The sequence below is a fragment of the Euphorbia lathyris genome, chromosome 7 (assembly GCF_963576675.1).
Source record: "Euphorbia lathyris chromosome 7, ddEupLath1.1, whole genome shotgun sequence".
NCBI lineage: Eukaryota > Viridiplantae > Streptophyta > Magnoliopsida > Malpighiales > Euphorbiaceae > Euphorbia > Euphorbia lathyris.
The window spans coordinates 28,872,950-28,890,618 of record NC_088916.1 but is presented as its reverse complement, the minus strand read 5'-3'; the positions used below and the strand labels follow the sequence as shown (position 1 = coordinate 28,890,618).

General features: G+C 34.3%; 2 protein-coding genes and 1 long non-coding RNA gene across 4 annotated transcripts; 1 reads left to right on the top strand and 2 right to left on the bottom strand.

Moving 5' to 3' along the window:
- Positions 1–8,727: 8,727 nt before the first annotated feature.
- LOC136201304 (probable serine/threonine-protein kinase At1g54610) lies at positions 8,728–11,450 on the bottom strand. The gene is made up of 7 exons (XM_065991937.1): positions 10,795–11,450; positions 10,438–10,722; positions 10,055–10,366; positions 9,742–9,963; positions 9,567–9,661; positions 9,380–9,488; positions 8,728–9,294 (listed from the first exon to the last, which is right to left on the bottom strand). The coding sequence occupies exons 1-7, from the start codon at positions 11,125–11,127 to the stop codon at positions 9,001–9,003; spliced, it is 1,650 nt and encodes a 549-aa protein (XP_065848009.1). The 5' UTR covers positions 11,128–11,450; the 3' UTR covers positions 8,728–9,000.
- Positions 11,451–11,513: 63 nt separating this feature from the next.
- On the top strand, positions 11,514–12,715 carry LOC136201305 (uncharacterized). Of its 2 annotated transcripts, none has more exons than XR_010673780.1 (2): positions 11,514–11,698; positions 12,154–12,715. It is a non-coding gene; the product is annotated as an uncharacterized lncRNA (long non-coding RNA). The 2 variants fall into 2 exon arrangements; XR_010673781.1 differs by having other exon boundaries at positions 11,553–11,698; positions 12,328–12,715.
- Positions 12,716–14,901: 2,186 nt separating this feature from the next.
- LOC136201418 (light-harvesting complex-like protein OHP2, chloroplastic) lies at positions 14,902–17,051 on the bottom strand. The gene is made up of 2 exons (XM_065992081.1): positions 16,442–17,051; positions 14,902–15,201 (listed from the first exon to the last, which is right to left on the bottom strand). Exons 1-2 carry the CDS (start codon positions 16,879–16,881, stop codon positions 15,087–15,089), a joined length of 555 nt encoding a protein of 184 aa, XP_065848153.1. The 5' UTR covers positions 16,882–17,051; the 3' UTR covers positions 14,902–15,086.
- Positions 17,052–17,669: the final 618 nt, after the last annotated feature.

Here is a 17,669-nt window from a genome sequence, read left to right as displayed (position 1 = left end):
ATAATTGATTATGAAAATGATAACCTCAATTCTTATATAGCTTTGAGATTATGGTAAAAGATTCAGAAATCCACCAAATGCAAATAGGACTAAATTAGTAGATATTAACGGTGAGCAAAACCAATTGTAACTCGACAACTGAAAAGCCAAACTGATTATGGTTCGGTTTGGTTTTCAATTTGATTCGTTTTGATCAATTTATCAGTTTTGTATGGTTCGGTTTAAACCAAACTAGTTTATATCCATCCATCCTAAGATATATAAAATATATTCCTTCCATTCCACTTTACAAGTCATTCTAAAGTTTACGTCCTTCCATTCTCTAAATATAAATTATTTTAGTTTTAAAAAAATTTAAATATTAAATTTTGTCAAATCATTTTATTAGGTAATAAATATATATTTATTAATTTGATTCTATATTAATTATATTTTTTAATTTGTGTAAAACACGTTAAAAGGAATATATAATTAATGGAATGGATGGAGTAGAGTATTATATGGAGTATATGGAAATAAAGATTCAATCCTCATAAAGTTAAATTGACTGTACAAATTTTTTTTTTTTTTTTTTAACGAAGATATAGGTTTTGGAAATAAATGAACACATTGAATTATCAAGGAGGCTTGCTCTATGATTGTCAACCACGAACCACAAACGGAAATTAATATCATGAGTAGTATGGAGGGATTTGTAGAAGTCCCTTATGTGTACACGCCTAGGTAGAACTCCTTATTAACTATATTAGTATCAAATACCTATAAAACTAGTTGTTGTTTTTTTCTTTTTTCTTTTTTACGCAAAGAGACAATTCATTAAAAATCAAATCATACACGTACAATAGATGGTCAGACTGAGAGCCGGTGTCCGAACAACAGAAAGGACAACCCGGTTCGCTGACGGAAATAAACCTGCTACGATATAGTATCGAAACAAAGCTAATAAGGATCTGAATACCACAGACAAAATTCCAACATCAGATTTAACACTAAGGTCAGGAATACCCTATATAAAATCTGTGAAGGGACAAAACACATTTGAAACCCTATCCTTGAGCTTGTAGGAAGCTTTCTGAACCTCATGGCCACCATCAGTCGACTGAAAATGAAGATCCCAAGAACAGACCCGGAAATCTCGTATTAACCACATGTGGTTGCACGGAGGTACTGAAACCTGAGAAATAACAGCAAACATGTTGATGAGGGCGAGAAACCATTGAAGAGAGACCCGTTGAAGAGAGTATTGTTCCGTTTCCCCTTCCCACGATCTACTACCTTCCAAGAATCTGCCAGATCCGGCCAAAGACGACGATTCTCCCCTCAAAATCGAAGAGATCCCGAGTTCTTTCTAGCTCGTGCAACAACCCCCATCATCCTAAACCTCCCCATTAGACCGAGGAGAAGCAGATCCAATGGGCAGTTGTCGGAAAAAACCAAAGATGGAGTAGATCTGGGTAGGAGAGAACCCACTTAATAGAAAAAAGAGGGAGGAGTAGATCAAAGGCAAAAAAGAAAAACCCACACCAAGGGGCAAAGTCTAGAAAGAAGCGGGACTCTCTCTCACTAAAAAGTAAGGGCTGTTATGTAAAAGTAAATATATCCAGATTAAAACTAGTTGTTAGTCATTGATACCTAAGAGATTATATGAAGTAATACTCAGATGACTAAAGAGATTTTTCTAGTGCTTCCCATGAGACAAAAAGATAGTTAGAGCGAGGTCACTAGCGAATCCACCCTGATGATTGAATTAGTCATGTATAAGATAAATTATTAAGCAATTGAGATTAACTGTAGAGAATATATATGTACGTACATTGATTGTGGGATTTCTAGGAGTATTTATGTAACGACCCGGTCCGGAGTGGGTGGCGCTGGGGTAGAAGGCCTGAGCAAGGAGCGACCCTAAGGGATGGCGATGAGGGCGGGAATGAACTGAATCCCACATCGGAAATGGAGAGGGAGTGATTGGGGCTTATTAGTAAGATGTGAATCCAATACATGCAGATGCTTTTTAAAGCCGTGAGGCCCAAGGTGTTGGATTTTGACCAGAGCGGACAATATCTACATGGTATTAGATCAGGATGTTACAATTCTGTAACGACCCGGTCCGGACTGGGTGGCACCGGGGTAGAAGGCTTGTGCAAAGAGCGACCCTAAGGGATGGCGATGGGGGCAGGAATGAATTGAATCCCACATCGGAAATGGAGAGGGAGTGATTGGGGTTTATTAGTAAGATGTGAATCCAATACATGCAGACGCGTTTTAAAGCCGTGAGGCCTAAGGTGTTGGATTTGGACCAGAGCGGACAATATCTACATTGTATTGGACTAGGGTGTTACAATTTATTGGGAATCACTTATCCCTAGATTCATCGCAAGATAACTGTATATAATTTAGGCAACACATATCATGCTCGTTTTAGACTACCTTGATTCTAGGCCAATATAGCAAGCTATAGTATGATTCAGACTTGAAGTTTCTCCTATTGGTCCATGTGTTAGAGCAATGGATGTATTCCTGTTTAGTTGAATCTGACGGCTCCCAATGCTCCTAGCTGGCTAGGATGGAGACATGTGTACTGATACTAATTCACATGTTATAAGATGCCCCCTAGAGTCTAGAAGCTCTTATAGGGCTTCATTCATTTGGAAGCGTTCATAGGGCCCATTTACTCGTCTCTTTTGGGAGAAATGAGAATGATATTTTGATGTGTGTGATTCGTAAATTTCCCGTGGTGGATTGTTACACGGGATGACATAATATAGTTGCAAGTAGGCATGCAACCACCTCTCGAATACGCATGATTATGGTCGCTCTCTTGACTACACTTGAAGCTTGACATGTTGTAGGTGCCGCGGCCTCGCCCGGAAGACCCGGGGGTGGACACCGTTGACGACAGATGCTGTGATTGGCGCCGAAAGCAACCAATCGCGGAATCAAGCTGCTCGGCAGGACTGGAGCTCGGAGTATGGAAGAGTCGCCACCCAGGAATGGGAAATGAACACCGATCCCTTGCGGGAGATCGGTGAAGGTTCGGGAAATTGGGTACGAGCCGAGAAGGCTAGCTCCTTTTCGGAGAAAGGCTACTAGGCACCCCAACATCGCCCGGTTCTGAACCACCGGCCTCCTACTTAGCATCTTAGGCGCTAACGGACTAATCGTATATCTCTTTAAGTTTAAAATTCATTTGAAACCTTTTCTATTTCGTTTTTGAAAACCATTTTAAGCATATATTATTGAAAGTCATTTTAATAAAGAATCACCCATTTGCATAAATTTAGAGTATGTAGAAGAATGGGGGAGGTAGAAGAATTGATTAATTACAACATGAAATATACTTTAAGCTATACATTAAGTCTAAACTAATCTTCACTCCCCAAAGAACAACTTATTTACATGGTTCGTGCCTTGATCGTCGTTGGAACGATTTAGGCACGTTTCAAAACCCCGTTGATTTACTTGCTTCTCACTCGAATCGTCGTTGGAACGATTCGAGTGCTCGAAAATGTGGAAAATACACATTCAACCGAAAACGTGATTACGCATACAAGTCCATTTATTTTTGTACAAAAACCGTTTAAACCGTAAAAAATGATTCAAAACTCTATTATTTACAAAAAACGCTTTTAGTTACAAGGCTCGCTTAATCCGTCGTTGGAACGGATTAAGGTTTCAAAACAGGCCATTTAGAAAACCATTTGGAACAAAAAGAAGTTGAAAACTCTTATTTACATTTTGAAAGCCTCCAAATACCTTTAATTTACATAATCAAATTGAAATCCTTTTTGTGGCTTGTTTTTCCCATTTTCCTTTTTGTGGCTTGTTTTTCCCATTTTCCCATTTTCTCATTTTCCGGTGTGTGTGTTGGACCTCTCCAAAATCTCCTTCCTGAGGATTTCGTACATCTCTTTCTTGCTGATGGGTTTATCTTCATCCTCTTCTTTCAGCTTGTTTCTGTCACCATGTTTCCCGTGAAAGGATCACCTCCTACTTTTACTCATTTCCTCTAAATGATGTTTGGGCTTGTTTTGGGGATTTTTTGTATCTTTCCTTTTGTTAGGCTTCTTGATTTGGAATATCTTCTTGTTGGTGACGGGCTTCAGGTGTACCTCATGAGTGTTTGTGTTAATTGATGGCTGGATTCTGCTATATTGTTGAGATTGTTTTGCATATTCTCTTCAGTGTTTCTTAATTTTTCTTTAAGGTCTTCCATCTCTAACGCGTGCGCGACATTATGTCATCTATCTCCTTTTCACTCCCAAGTTCTGGCAAAATTGTTGAGACACTTCATCCACCAGTCACTGGTACTAAGGTTCCAGCTGCGATTGGTGTCTAGACTCATGAGTGGATTCTACTCTATTTTCTCTGTGCAATTATGATTGGATGCGATTTTCTTTTGCCATTGCTGAATTTTATGAATTTTACGTGTTTTGTTCGGGCTTCACATTCACCGCACCAAAGATAACTGTGTATCTAAATTTGTGACTGGGAGTCTGAATGTCTTGCCGAGCCTTCCGGTGTCAACCTGTAAAAAATAACCTAAGGTCTGAGAGGGATTGGAGTCCGGTGAACCCTCTCTGATGCCTAATCAATAGGTGCTTTGAAAGAGCTGAAGAGTAAGGACTAGTTGTAAGATCCAAAGGTCCATGGTAGTCTTTGGTAGATCCGAAGGTTCCAATTACAACATGTGACAGTTGATCGAAAGGTTTCTAAAACGCCACATACAATATCAAGAAGAGAATCAAATGATGTCACATGTTGATATGGGAAAGTTGAGAAATGGAGTATTGTGATAAGATATCCCTATTAAAGCCCAGCAATTGTTATCATAACTACTTCTTCTCTAATTGATTATGATACTTAGATTCATATTTAATCATTTGTTGGATAAAGAAAGATTGTTAGTTTTAATAAAAATAAATATAATCTTCTGACCCTCTCTCTAATTCCTATAATTATTATGTTGTAAGTTGCAACTAATCGATTCGAGAAATCGAATCTCAGTAATAATATAATCTATCATATTTCTGGTTAGTTGAAGTTGATGTTTTTGTTTATATTGTTTTCAATAAATTAAACACTTTATTATTTGCTACCTCTATATTTACACATAGTTTTTGTATATTAAGCTATGCCATTACATCATTTACAATGTTTGCACGCAAACTTTTATTTTAAAGGTTTCATATTTTGTATGAAATTTTTTGAGTTACATGTCTACTTTAAAAAATTAAAAACTCATTTATATTTTCAAAATCTTATCCAATAGTTGATATTACTCAAATATTAGTACTCTCTCCGTCCTACGAATATAGATACAAATTCATCTTTTTTTAATGTCCCATAAAATAGACATATAACCAACTTTAGTTTATTAATTTACTAATATACCCCTTAATTATGAAGCTTAAATAAAAGGGTAAAGTTCAAATAAAACCCATGTGGTTTCACTAATTTTCAGATAAAGGACTGGTTTACGTTTTGTCAAAACGAGGACGGAGGTTTTCAACTTTAGCAAAATAAGGACTTTTTCGATTGATACTATTAAAATCACCCTTAACAACTTCAAAAATGACATATTTTAAGAACTAATAATATTCTAAGCAACTTTAATTCTTCAACTTTTTTATTTCGAGATTATTTAGATAACGTTTGGTAAAGAGAGAGAAAGTTAATGTTTAGAGAGAGAAAGTTCTAAAAAAGATGATTTTCTAAAATCGAAAATGTAGTTCCATAGAAAATATGACATTGAACAACTTTAATTCTTGAAAATTTTCATTTTCAGGTCGTTAAAGATAGTTTTAATAGCATTATTAAAAGTGTGAAACCTCAGTCCTCGTTTTGACAAAAAGTAAACCACAATCCTTTATCTGAAAATTAGTGAAACCACAAGGGTTTTATTTGAACTTTCCCCTAAATAAAATGAATAATTATTTTGATATTAGGAAATTTACATTTCCAATACATTAAAATTAAATACCTTTAATATTAACCTTGACTTTATCTAACATGCATTTAATCACATGCTCATTCAAAGCATCCTGAAGCTTAGATTTAATAAACCTAGATCTAACGGTGAATGAGCAAATTCTACATGCTCATTAAGGTGCATGTGATCAAGACCGATACGCATACACCTACAAAAAATTCTATTGGAGCATATTTTTCTTTTTATAGAAATAAGGTTTATATATTGGGATTAACAATATGTTATTAACATAGGAGTATTTTGAGTTACAAGAAGAAAAGGGTAAATTAGTCAAAATAGAATAATATGTATTATTTTAATAAAATTAACTAATTTTTCTTGTTCAGTGTGCATACACTTTCATGTCTATATTCGTGTGGGACGGAGGGAGTAACTCTTAATCAGTTCATCTCAGATTGACAACACTAAATTAATTACACTTAATTAAATGACTCTTATAGTTAGTTCATCTTGAATTAGGGTATGTTTGGTTCAGTTGTTAGCTAATAAATATTGTGGTTCATGTTAGCTGTTTGCAGCTGTTTGCTGTTTGTTATTAGTTTTTTAATTATTAGTGTTTGGTAATTATATTGAACTGTTGTTGTTCGGATTTAAAATGTCTAATATGGACATGTTTTAAATTAATTAACAAAGAAATTATAAAAGGGATAAGGTGAAAAAAAGCTCATAACATTTACAACTAGGAGCACTTTTACTCTACACGTCCAAAATGGTGCAATTTTATCCATAATTTTGGCATCTAAGAGTAATTTTACCTCTAAAATTGGCAAGTTGAGTCAATTTTAGACATTATTATAAAGCGCAGATATTTTATTTCTTATTCTACACTAATTGCACATATCAGTTAGTTCTAAAAAAGGAATTTCATATTTTTTGTGATTTAATAATAAAATTGAAAATTAATATTTATAAATTCAGCGAAATATTTGAAATTTTTTTGTCCAACGCAACAAAACTTTGTTCTTCCAGTAATTATATTGTAGAAATATAAATAATGTTAAAGAATAATTATATTTTGTGGAAATAATAAGGATAATTTTGTCAATAACAAATAACTATAAATAGTTGTTTATGAAAAGCTCCAAACAGGAGCTTTTCGTGAAAAGCTTCAAAATGCTGACATTTCTATAAAAAATGCTAAACGATGCGGTTATATAAACCTAACCGAACACTGTATTTCCTGCGGTTTGGAGTAAAACGCTAAACACTCCAAAAAGCTGAAACAAACACTCCCTTCATCTCTTTTTATTATTATTATTGTATGTTGCATTAATCTCTTTTAGATCAAGTTACTCGAGCTCTCAAAATACAAAAACTAGGGTAGAGCAACAATTAGTTATAACATATTAATCAAACGAAAAAAACCTTTTTGGTTCAAATATTTTTCTAATTCGGTTCATTTCGATTTTAATTTTAAGTAAAATTTTGGTTCAGTTTTTTGTTCGGTTCCAATTATAAAAGAATTAAATTAAACGAACCAATCCAATTTTAGAACTTATATAATTTTGCTCATATTTTATTGGTTTTAGTTATAAATTTTAATATATTTTATGTGTACTAGAAAATATTAGTTTGTTAATTGAATTATTTTTTTCTTAACATAAATAAAAGTGAAAAATAAATAATAAAGCAATTTTATTTGTGTTGGGTTATTTACAAATTTTCTATCGGTTTGGTTCCGTTTTTTAAAATATACACTATTTTTGTTCATTTAATTTTCAATTAAATTCGGTTAGAGTGCGTTTATCTCAAACAACTTTTAGTAGGTGTGGTAACATTTTTCAAATAACAATTGGTGACTTTTAAAATGCCTAAAATTTGTAATTGAGTAGAAAGGGTCTTTAATCGCTTAAATTAGGTCTCAGATTCGTTTCTTAATGTATACATAAAATCTTAATTGGAAGAATGCTTTTCTAAATGGAGCTTTTTTTTTTGTTTTTGATAAGTTAAATGGAGCTTTTAAATAAGAAGTATACATTGGATCCTCCGAGAACAAATTGTGATGACAAAGTGTGCAAACCAAATAAAACTTTGTATGGATTGAAACAGTTCCCTCTATCTTGCTTTGGAAGATTCTTTTGTTGTAGTGAAAAATTTAGGTAAGGATAGGTCTACCCACCCCCAATGTTAGGGCAAACCACACTTATTTTATATATTGATGACACGGTCATTACAGGGAATGAATTCAACTGAAGTTATTTCACTTCAAAAATACTTGGCAACTGAATTAGAATTGGAAGATCTTGGTCAACTAAAATACTTCTTAGGCATTAAAATTGCAAGATTAGCCAAAAGTTTAATCCAACAGAAGTATGTGTTAGATTTATCTGTTGAAACATGCATGCTAGATCAAATACTTTTCCATAAATATATAAAAAAAAATTCATATGTTTTGTAAGTTTCAATTCTACCGCGTATAATCGAAAGATCAATTTCGCTCTCTATTATTATTCTATCTAAATTGGTTCACATTTTATTAATTTTAATATGTAATGAGTAAATGTTACCAAAACCTAGATCAAATACCAACATTTTAAATATACCAAATGACTAAATAATGCTACCTGCCTTTATTATAACTAATACTACCTACCAGTACCAACTAGAGGTACCATAATTTAAACTTTTATTAATGCGTCCTTATATTTTCTTTATACATTTTTGGTATGATGATAAATTAATTCTTTTGAAGGTTGAAAATAGTAAGAAACAAATATATTATAAAAAAATGACAAAATGTGAGGATACAGTATGAGATTATAATAACAAACTCAAAAACAAAGGTGCATGGTTAAGTGCGGAACTACAGGGTCACTAAGAGTCTGTCCATTCCCGACTCCATAAGAAAATAACGAAAAATTAGATTTACTGATGGAAATTTCTATCGCTAAACATAAGTACGGATTCTTCCGTGACTGATTAATCTCAAAAATTGTGTTTTCTTACTAAATTTTTATCCGCTGACCCTCCCAACTTTGGTTCTGTACCGCCACTCACTGGGCATGTTTGCCTTAGTTTTCAATGGCATAGAGTTGTAAATGCTGAGTTTGATTTAGTTTTCTGAATTCTCTAGTGGAAGCAGACCTATGCATTTTATTTAAGTTGTACAAGCTCTGATTACTGTACTTATTGCTGCTGCTGCTTTTATTATAGCCTGGTAATGGAGGCAGCCCTTGTGTTTTTGGAGACATTTTTTGCTTCCACGTTGGAACCGGCGACAATTCAGCCCGCGCGGAGGAGCTGCTCCCACTACTGCTACCTCCTGCTGATTCTTGGCTTTTTGGCTTTTCAACGTTTTCCGCCTCCTGAAATCAGTACTAGTTCATTATATATGACTGAATTTGTAAGATTACAAGTGCAACAAGATGAAGGTGAAGGATTCATTCATACCTTTTCAGAGTTTGTTGAATCTGCTATTGGTTTTTCAGCTAATACATCTTTACTTCTTTGCTCACGATATGTTCGAGACCTTCGTTTCATTTTAGAATTATTTCTGTGGCTGCAAGATCAAACCACAAAACTTAATTCTTGCAATAAATGTTAGTGTTACACTAGTTGTCATTGTCAAGGACATTACATTCTGAGTTGATTAGCTTGGGCAATCTCGTCTTCCTCTCGCAAAATAACCGGTAAACCTGACAGGTCGCATGGTAAAGGGCTTATGTAAAAGAACTGCATAAACAAAGAATTAATCCACCAAACTGAATTGAGCAAAACAAGAGACAAGATATGTTATTTATGGTGATACTTACTTCACTCTGAAGAGCTGAAGATGCAGAGCCACGGTATGCAGGATCTAGAGCAAGAAGAGTAGTCAATAGACCCAAAGATGATTCAGGAAACTCCCCAAAAGCTTCAAAAAGACTAGGTTTGTATTGTTTTGGAGGCCGGAATGTAGTAGATAACTTCAATTTTTTCCAGTAATCTTCTGAGGGTGTGCCACACAGTTTAAAAATCCTATGTAGCTGTTCAACCTGAAGGAATGTTCATATGAAACTTAGTTATTTAGTATTTGAGATCTCATCAACAACAGAAACCGAATTAACCGAATTGAATTGAGTTTACCTCAGTTCTTCCAGGCATGATTGGCCTGGCAGCAAGCATTTCAGCCAGAAGGCATCCAGCACTCCAAAGATCAATCCCTACTCCATAATTAGTAGAACCCAACAAAAGTTCAGGAGCTCTATACCAAAGTGTCACAACCCGGCTTGTAAGAGGACGCTTAGGATTATAATAGTTTGCAAGTCCAAAATCAGCAATCTTTAGCATACCCTTTTTATCAATCAACAAATTAGACCCTTTAATGTCTCTATGAAGAATTCCCCTCTCGTGACAGTGCTGCAGACCTGAAAGCAATTGCTGCATATAGCACTTCACCTGAAACCAAAGATAATAAGCATTCAAACCATGTAATCGAAACCAGAGAATATTGTGTATGAATCTACTACCTGTGGTTCAGTAAGCCTTGCTTCTGGATTGTTAATGATGGATGATAAATCAGACTGCATAAAATCAAAAACAAGATAAAGACTATACTGCATTCTGGATGTAGCTAATCCTTCAAGCTTTAACACATTTGGATGATCCAATTCCTGTAATATAGTTATCTCTCTGGCCATAAATTTGACGCTCTCAGGTTGTGATGTGTCAAACTTGACCTTCTTGAGGGCAACAATTTTCCCTGTATCCCTATCTCTAGCTTTATAAACATTGCTGTAAGTACCCTGCCCTGCCTATATATGATAATTTAGTGAAGCTGACCCTAATGAAAAAGGAAAGAACTTTGCAATTTATTATATACTGACCTTGTCAATCTTATCATAGTTTTCAGCACTTTTTGGAACCAAATTGGCCAAAACCTCAGCGGGAACATTATCAGTAAGCCACTTAGGCCAGCCATTGACTACCTCTACTGCATCAATCTCCAAAGGTGAATCTTTTTTACCAACACCAATTTGATCGCTTAACTTCCTGGGAGGTGGATCGGAGTTATTCTTTCTACTACCCAAGTAGTTTTGGGCATTAGACCTTCTATGGCCTGCAAGAGCTCCTTTTGGGACATACCCATTTTCCATTTTGAGCTTGTGCAAGCGATTTGGGGATGAATTTGTTGAAGAATTGCTTTGTGCACAACCCATGGTATGGTTTAAAGCGGGAATGAGTCCAGAGAGACCAGTTTTGGTGTTTTTAGAGGATGGATGAGTAATGCTTCTTTATTGAACATGAGAGAAAAGACAGTAGGACAAGTGTTCAAGTTCGAGAGAGACAGAGAGGAAGAAAAAAATAAGAAAAGAAAAAAGAAAATGCCGGCCTCGGCCAGCCGGCAATTATGCTTTTGGAATATTAGCATTAGCGTATCGAGAGAAACGGAGTGAAAATCTTTGAAATTCTACTCTTTGTGGTTTTCGATACTAGTAAAAGTTTGATGACTTTACCCAGTATGCATACAAAAAACACATTCTTTCCTCAATCTGGTATGGCGGGAATTTTCTCAAGGATTTTGCCACGTAAGGGGACCCAATTCGTAAAGTTTTGGTTTAGATGGATGGTGGGCCTAAACCTGATTCAGTATCATATTTTGTCGGGTTCCTTCGTACCTACCAGTCTAGGGTTTTATGCTTTTCTCTCAATCTTAATCCAAGCAAAATCTCGATTGATACCCTGAATTGAAGCTGAGCAGGAGGAGTTTGCTTCGTCTCTCTTAGCTAGGTAGGGTTTCGAGCTCTTCATCTTTAAGGTTTTTTCTTATCTTTTGCTTTCTATCAATTTCAAGTTCCAAGGAAAACTGCAGGATTAACTTTTCAATTCGCTCACTGGAGTGGAGACATCACTTATTAGTTTAGTTTTCTCGAAAAATTCATCGTATTTCTTCAAATTGGATCTTTTTATTTGTGTTTGTTTTCCTTGACTGTGTGGAAAAATCTAAATTTGATAATAACTGCATCTTTCTCTACTCCTGTTAGGTTATCTATATGTGTAGCGATAGAATGCCATTGTAAGAAAACAGAGGCTTTGAGATCCCTGTAAAACTCTTTAGACACAAAATGAAGTTTTTGAAACCATTAGACACAAATGTGTTGTGCAAATACCACTTTTTGTATTTCAAAGTGTTTGATTGGATTGGATGTAACACATTGAGTCAAGATAATCTTTGTTTTTGCTAGTTATACCATTTGCAGTTGTGGGATAAGATGCGAAATTGATAAAGGTACCAAATGTTCCATGCCAATAGGGATTCTGTCTCCGTAAATCGACACCCTTAACTAGCATGATACTTGTGTAGACAGACTGTAGTAGAAGTTCCATCATCTTGATATAGAGTCTGTTACTGATGACAGTAGATGTGCCGGTATGAGCCATGGGAAGACGATTTAGCGGACGGAGATGAACGTAGAGGAGGAAATGGGAGATGGGAAACACAAATGGCGAGGTTGGAGGCAAGGATTGCAAATGTAGAAGCTAGGGTTGAAAGACTTGAGGCAAGGATGTTGTATTTGCACAAGGGAATGCGCTTAGTTTGTGGCTTGTTTTTTGTTACTCTTGTCTATGCTATTTGGAAATGAATATCACATTTTCTTTGCATAATCTAACACCAAATCTCATTCTTTTGTATCTTACCCACACATTTGTAAATATAAAATAAGTTGACAAATCAAAACAACTTCTTTTATTTGCAATGCTATGTACCCTTGAGTTATATGGCTTTACAACAAAGAATGTTTATTATATGGCTTAAGTACTCAGTTGAAACACTTTTACACCTTAAGGCTATGTTTATTATCAAGGAAACAAGGGAAATCATGAATATTTCAAAGGATTGAATATAGATACATAATACATGCATTAGAGGTGCTATGACATATGAGTTCTTTTACATAAAAATTTAAAAATTAGCCATACAGACATTTTGAGGTGTCATGCCATGTCAGTTTGTATGATCGACTCATTCCTATAGATTGGCGTTAGCATTGTAAATAAGTCAAACTGCTCATGAGCATGTCGGCGTTCGGTTCGATAAATTCGGTTTGATTTATAAACGAGCCGAGTATAAACAAGATCAAACCCAGCTTGAAAGTAGGTTCAGTGATAGATTAATAAACAAGCTCATGAACAAGTTTGATTACAATATTCATGAATAGACTCATGAACAAGCTAGATTTGGATTTTTTAATAATAATATTACTATTATTCTTAGAGGGGAGAAATGTAAAACTAAATAGTTTTGTATGGAACTTTAGTTTTGTAGGTTTTAAAATTACATAATATTTATTATTTTATTAGGTTATTTAAATTGATGAGCTCGTTCAAGAACATAATAAATGAACATTAAACGAACTATTCGTGAACATATTGTTTATTTGTTTACGAACTTTGCTCTTAAGCTTGCTTATGAACATTATTAATGAGTTGTTCAAGAGCAAGATTCATGAACAAAATTAACGGGTTGATCACGAATAAAGTTCATAAAGAAAATTGACGAGTTGCTTGTGAACTGCTCATAAATAGAATTTTGAACTCAAACCGAGCTTGTGAATTTTCTATCAAGCCGATAATTAATGAGTTGCTTGAGAGCAAAACTCATAAATAGAAGCTAAGAATTAATGAGTTGCTCGCAAGCAAAGTCATAAAAAGAATTAATGAGCTGCTCACGAGCAAAACTCGTGAACAAAATGTTAGAACAAAAGTAAAGGACTAGATTGAATAAAATTTATTTGTATGAAAACTAAAAAATTTACAACCCACTACTTAATGCTATTTATATTATTATTAGCTCACACTCACCACTTAATTAATTTCTCACTATTCTCCTCACACTTTATTTCTATTCTGATTTGTATGTGCTCTCGCTTATCTTGCAAAAACAAACCAACCTCCTATTTATAGTGATAGTGTGTCGGTTGACACTATCACATGAACCGCAAAAATTATGTGGTTCTTTTATTATTTTTATTATTATTATTATTATTATTATTATGCACCGCAAAAATTATGTGGTTCTATTATTATTATTATTATTATTATTATTATGCATCTTCTAGATGCAATTATTGATGTAAATATCTTATTAGCTTTTCTCTAGATTTTTCTATCAAATTGTAGATTTGTATTTTGGTCCACAACCAAAGTCGGTGGTGGACTTTCAATACAAAATAACCAAAGTCGGTGGTGGACTTTCAATACAAAATAAACGAGCTGCTCCCGAATAGGATTTTGAGCTTCAAGCTTGTTAATTTTCTATCAAACCAAGCATCAACAAGTCAAAGTTTGGTTCGATTATAATCCTAATTGTCATTGAATGAATGAGAATATAATCTGTTGAGAATTAATTGAGTAGTTCAACTTCATAAGCCTGTTTGTGTCCCAGAAAGGCACATTACAGTTACAGAGGATGTTCAATTCTCTGTTTTTGACTAACACTTTGAGCAACCTCAACCTGCTTGAACACAATTGTCTGGAACAGATACTTTTCGACATTATGCATTTAATTTTAGTTTCCTTTCAAGACTCGAAATTTCATTTAATTATAATTGAATAATAATCTTTTTTTGTCATCACCAAAAAAACACTTGGATTCAACCCTCACTAACAGTAGGAATATGAAGATCAACTGAATTGCAGGTGCTGCCCGTTGCACAAAAGGATTCATAACAACTTTCTCAGATACTATACAAAAAGTTAATTTAGCCCTTTTAACTTGTCTTACAGGATCAATATCAATGATCCCATATGATTATACTTCGAGCATAACACGTGTCAACATATAATTCGTGAGTTTGGACTGGTTTGACCCAAGTTAAAAACCAAATAGCAAATTAACTCTTTATCCCTCCAATGCCATTTAAAATATACTTGCATGGATGACATAAAACATTTTTCTCTTGTGTTAAGGAGGGGTTTTTTGAAGCTCATAGTCCAAAATGCAGTTGTATTCTTCAAAATATGGAACAGTGTATAAATAACAATAGAAGAAACAAGTTGTTGGATATGATACAGCAATTACAGAAAATTAAAATGTATTGTTGCCTTTAAAAATGCACAAAACCAAAAAAAAAAAAAAAAAAGTAAGTATTTTAGCCGGTGGAGAGAAAGAGTTGAATCATTCTAGATCAAGTATCCCGAAATTGGAGAGAAGGATTTTTACTTGATCAACAAAGTCTGATCCTGTTGCATACTCTGTTAGCATCCCAACAGCAAACCCAAACATTGCCCATCTGTTCAAATAAACAATCATAACCATAAATGCCAGGTTATTACTATGGTCAACTTTATGCAACTAATGATGCCTTTAAATGTAGGCTAAGAGACTCAAATCAGCATCCAAGACTCTTTCTTTCCTTAATTCTAAGGAGGAAGATGAAAGAAATGCAAATAACGCATTCACCAAAGTGCATCTTCTAGACAGTGCCATATGCCTATATATGTGGTTTGAGTTCTGATATCTGAAACATCTATCCTATCCTATCCTTAAAAGGCATGTACACTCAGTCAGAAACAGTAATTGAAGGACTAAATCACTCAATCTGATAAAAAAAAGAAGCAAAGATGACATAATCAAAGGACATCCATAACCAAGACAATGCTCTCCAACACGGAAGGTATCTTAGAACCCTAGTCTTCAATATATACCCAGAACCCTTTTTCCTATCTCATTGCCCAGACTTCGCCAATAAAGTGAGTCTGTTGGGACCTCTGGTATCACTCACCTTATTTTCTGTCTTACCGGATTGATAGCCCCTTGTCAATCACAGGCCATTACTCATCCCAAGGACCAAGCTCTAACATAGACTTTTCCATCAACAAAAGAGTTTAACCATACAAATGACTCATAACACCGCCACATAATATTTAAATGACTCAACAGAAAAGGATCCAAACTAATTGGAAGCTTCAACCTTCTACTCCAAATAGGTATGCATTACAAATTCCCAAAAAGGAAGGAATGCTTCCAATACTTAATTTATCTTCTAAAATGTAAGCTAGACCTCACTTTGAATAACAGTTGTCGAATAGAAGAAGCAATATCAGGTCAAGTTTCTATTTCACTTTCATATCATTATGGGATTTCAATGAGCTTTAATCAATTATCATGTTGTAACAATACATTTCTGTCAAATGTATGCATCATTGAAACAAAAATTCTTAACTCATCCAAGTAATTTTTAGAACGCCTGTTCCTAAAAGCTGAATAGGCATTCATTGTCCAAGTATGAACAGGCAAAATTAAACAGCACTGCTCTGCAAATTTCAGTTGGAAATGGCTAAGAAATCACAATAAGCAAGATTTGTAAAAGTTCTCTCCTATAATTCCGTGAATCAAATACAATATCAGTAACCCTCTATATCCTCAATAAATTCAATACCCAGAATAGAACTAAGATGAGAATCTACTTTTCCACAAATACCCAGATAAAAAGATAAAAAACTTGTAGTGAAGAGGGTAGCATAATATACCTTCCATTAGAAATCTCATTCTTGGCAATGAAGCCAAAGAAAGGACCTTGATTAACCTGCTCAAGTTTCTTTTGCTTAAAAAACTCTTGAAGCTCCTTAGCCTTTTGCCTCTGAAACTCTAAAGTGACAGCAGTTTTAGTGTCCACAAGCAGTTGAGCAGCAGGCTTAGGAGGTGGAGGAGAAGAAGGAGAAAAAGGGGGAACAGGCTTCAAAGGAGGAGATGGGGATGGGGATGGGGGAGAGGGAGCAACAGGTCTCCTTATAGGGCCTTCAGACTGAGAGCTCCTGATAGTAACAGTACAAGGCTTAGTGGTGGAAGAGAATCTGAAACAAGAAGAGGTTGAGGTTGATGACGAAGATGAAGATGGAGATGAAGAAGATAATAATGATGATGATGGGTTTGGAATTTTGATATATGGCATTGAGGTTGCAACTGACATCTTGCTCCTTCTCTTTACAAAATCCAATCTTTTTCTTTTCTGGAAAGTATGGATGAGTGGAGCGTTCTTCTTGCTTTGTTCTATCAGGAGGACTCAGAAGAGAAGAGGGGTGTGTGGATATGGTGTAGCCAAGTCTCAACAGGTGGCATTAGTTGCCTTTCTTCCACCCACAGCCTCTCAAACTCTAATTTATATACACGGATTTCTTTAATTAATCGATCATTTTTACATGTTAAGCTTGAAATTTTAAAATTTGCCTATTAGGTAAATTCAATTTTATCTATTCCAATTTATTGTAGGAAAAAGAAAAGAACCGGGCGTTCTTTTTTATTTTACAAAGTAAATAAAGAAATTTATTTACAAAATTAACAAATAAATTTTTTTATAGTCACTGTTGTCGACGGTGGATACACTTGTGAATAAAAAAAAAACAAATAAATTTTTTTATTAACTAACTTATCATCAAGTTAAACATAGTCCAACATATCATGTCATCTAACTACATTGTATTATTAGTCAAATTTTTTTTTTTTTTTACTAATTTTATGAAACATATGTCTGCTTTTGTATATAAAAAAAAAACCGCATTCATCTATTTAACATGAATTGTTTGTAATTATTTTTAATGGTAATGCTTTTATTCGTCACATAGGTAGATGTAAAATTAATTTATGATTGTTTTATGGGGTAAATTTACCTTTTTACACACCAAAATATTGCATTTATGCTATTAGACAATGTAAGAGATTTTTTCTTTTTTTTAAAAAAAAGTAAGCATAAAATATTTA

What these genes read in the sequence shown, in the direction of transcription:
- LOC136201304 (XM_065991937.1), bottom strand. Translation starts at nt 11,127, where the DNA reads ATGGGTTGTGCACAAAGCAATTCTTCAACAAATTCATCCCCAAATCGC. An exon ending in CTTCAGCTCTTCAGAGTGAA is followed by an intron (nt 9,662 to 9,741) that starts GTAAGTATCACC and finishes TTGTTTATGCAG; the next exon opens with TTCTTTTACATAAGCCCTTT. An exon ending in ATTCAACAAACTCTGAAAAG is followed by an intron (nt 9,295 to 9,379) that starts GTATGAATGAAT and finishes TACTGATTTCAG; the next exon opens with GAGGCGGAAAACGTTGAAAA.
- LOC136201418 (XM_065992081.1), bottom strand. Translation starts at nt 16,881, where the DNA reads ATGTCAGTTGCAACCTCAATGCCATATATCAAAATTCCAAACCCATCA. An exon ending in AATGAGATTTCTAATGGAAG is followed by an intron (nt 15,202 to 16,441) that starts GTATATTATGCT and finishes TTATTTGAACAG; the next exon opens with ATGGGCAATGTTTGGGTTTG.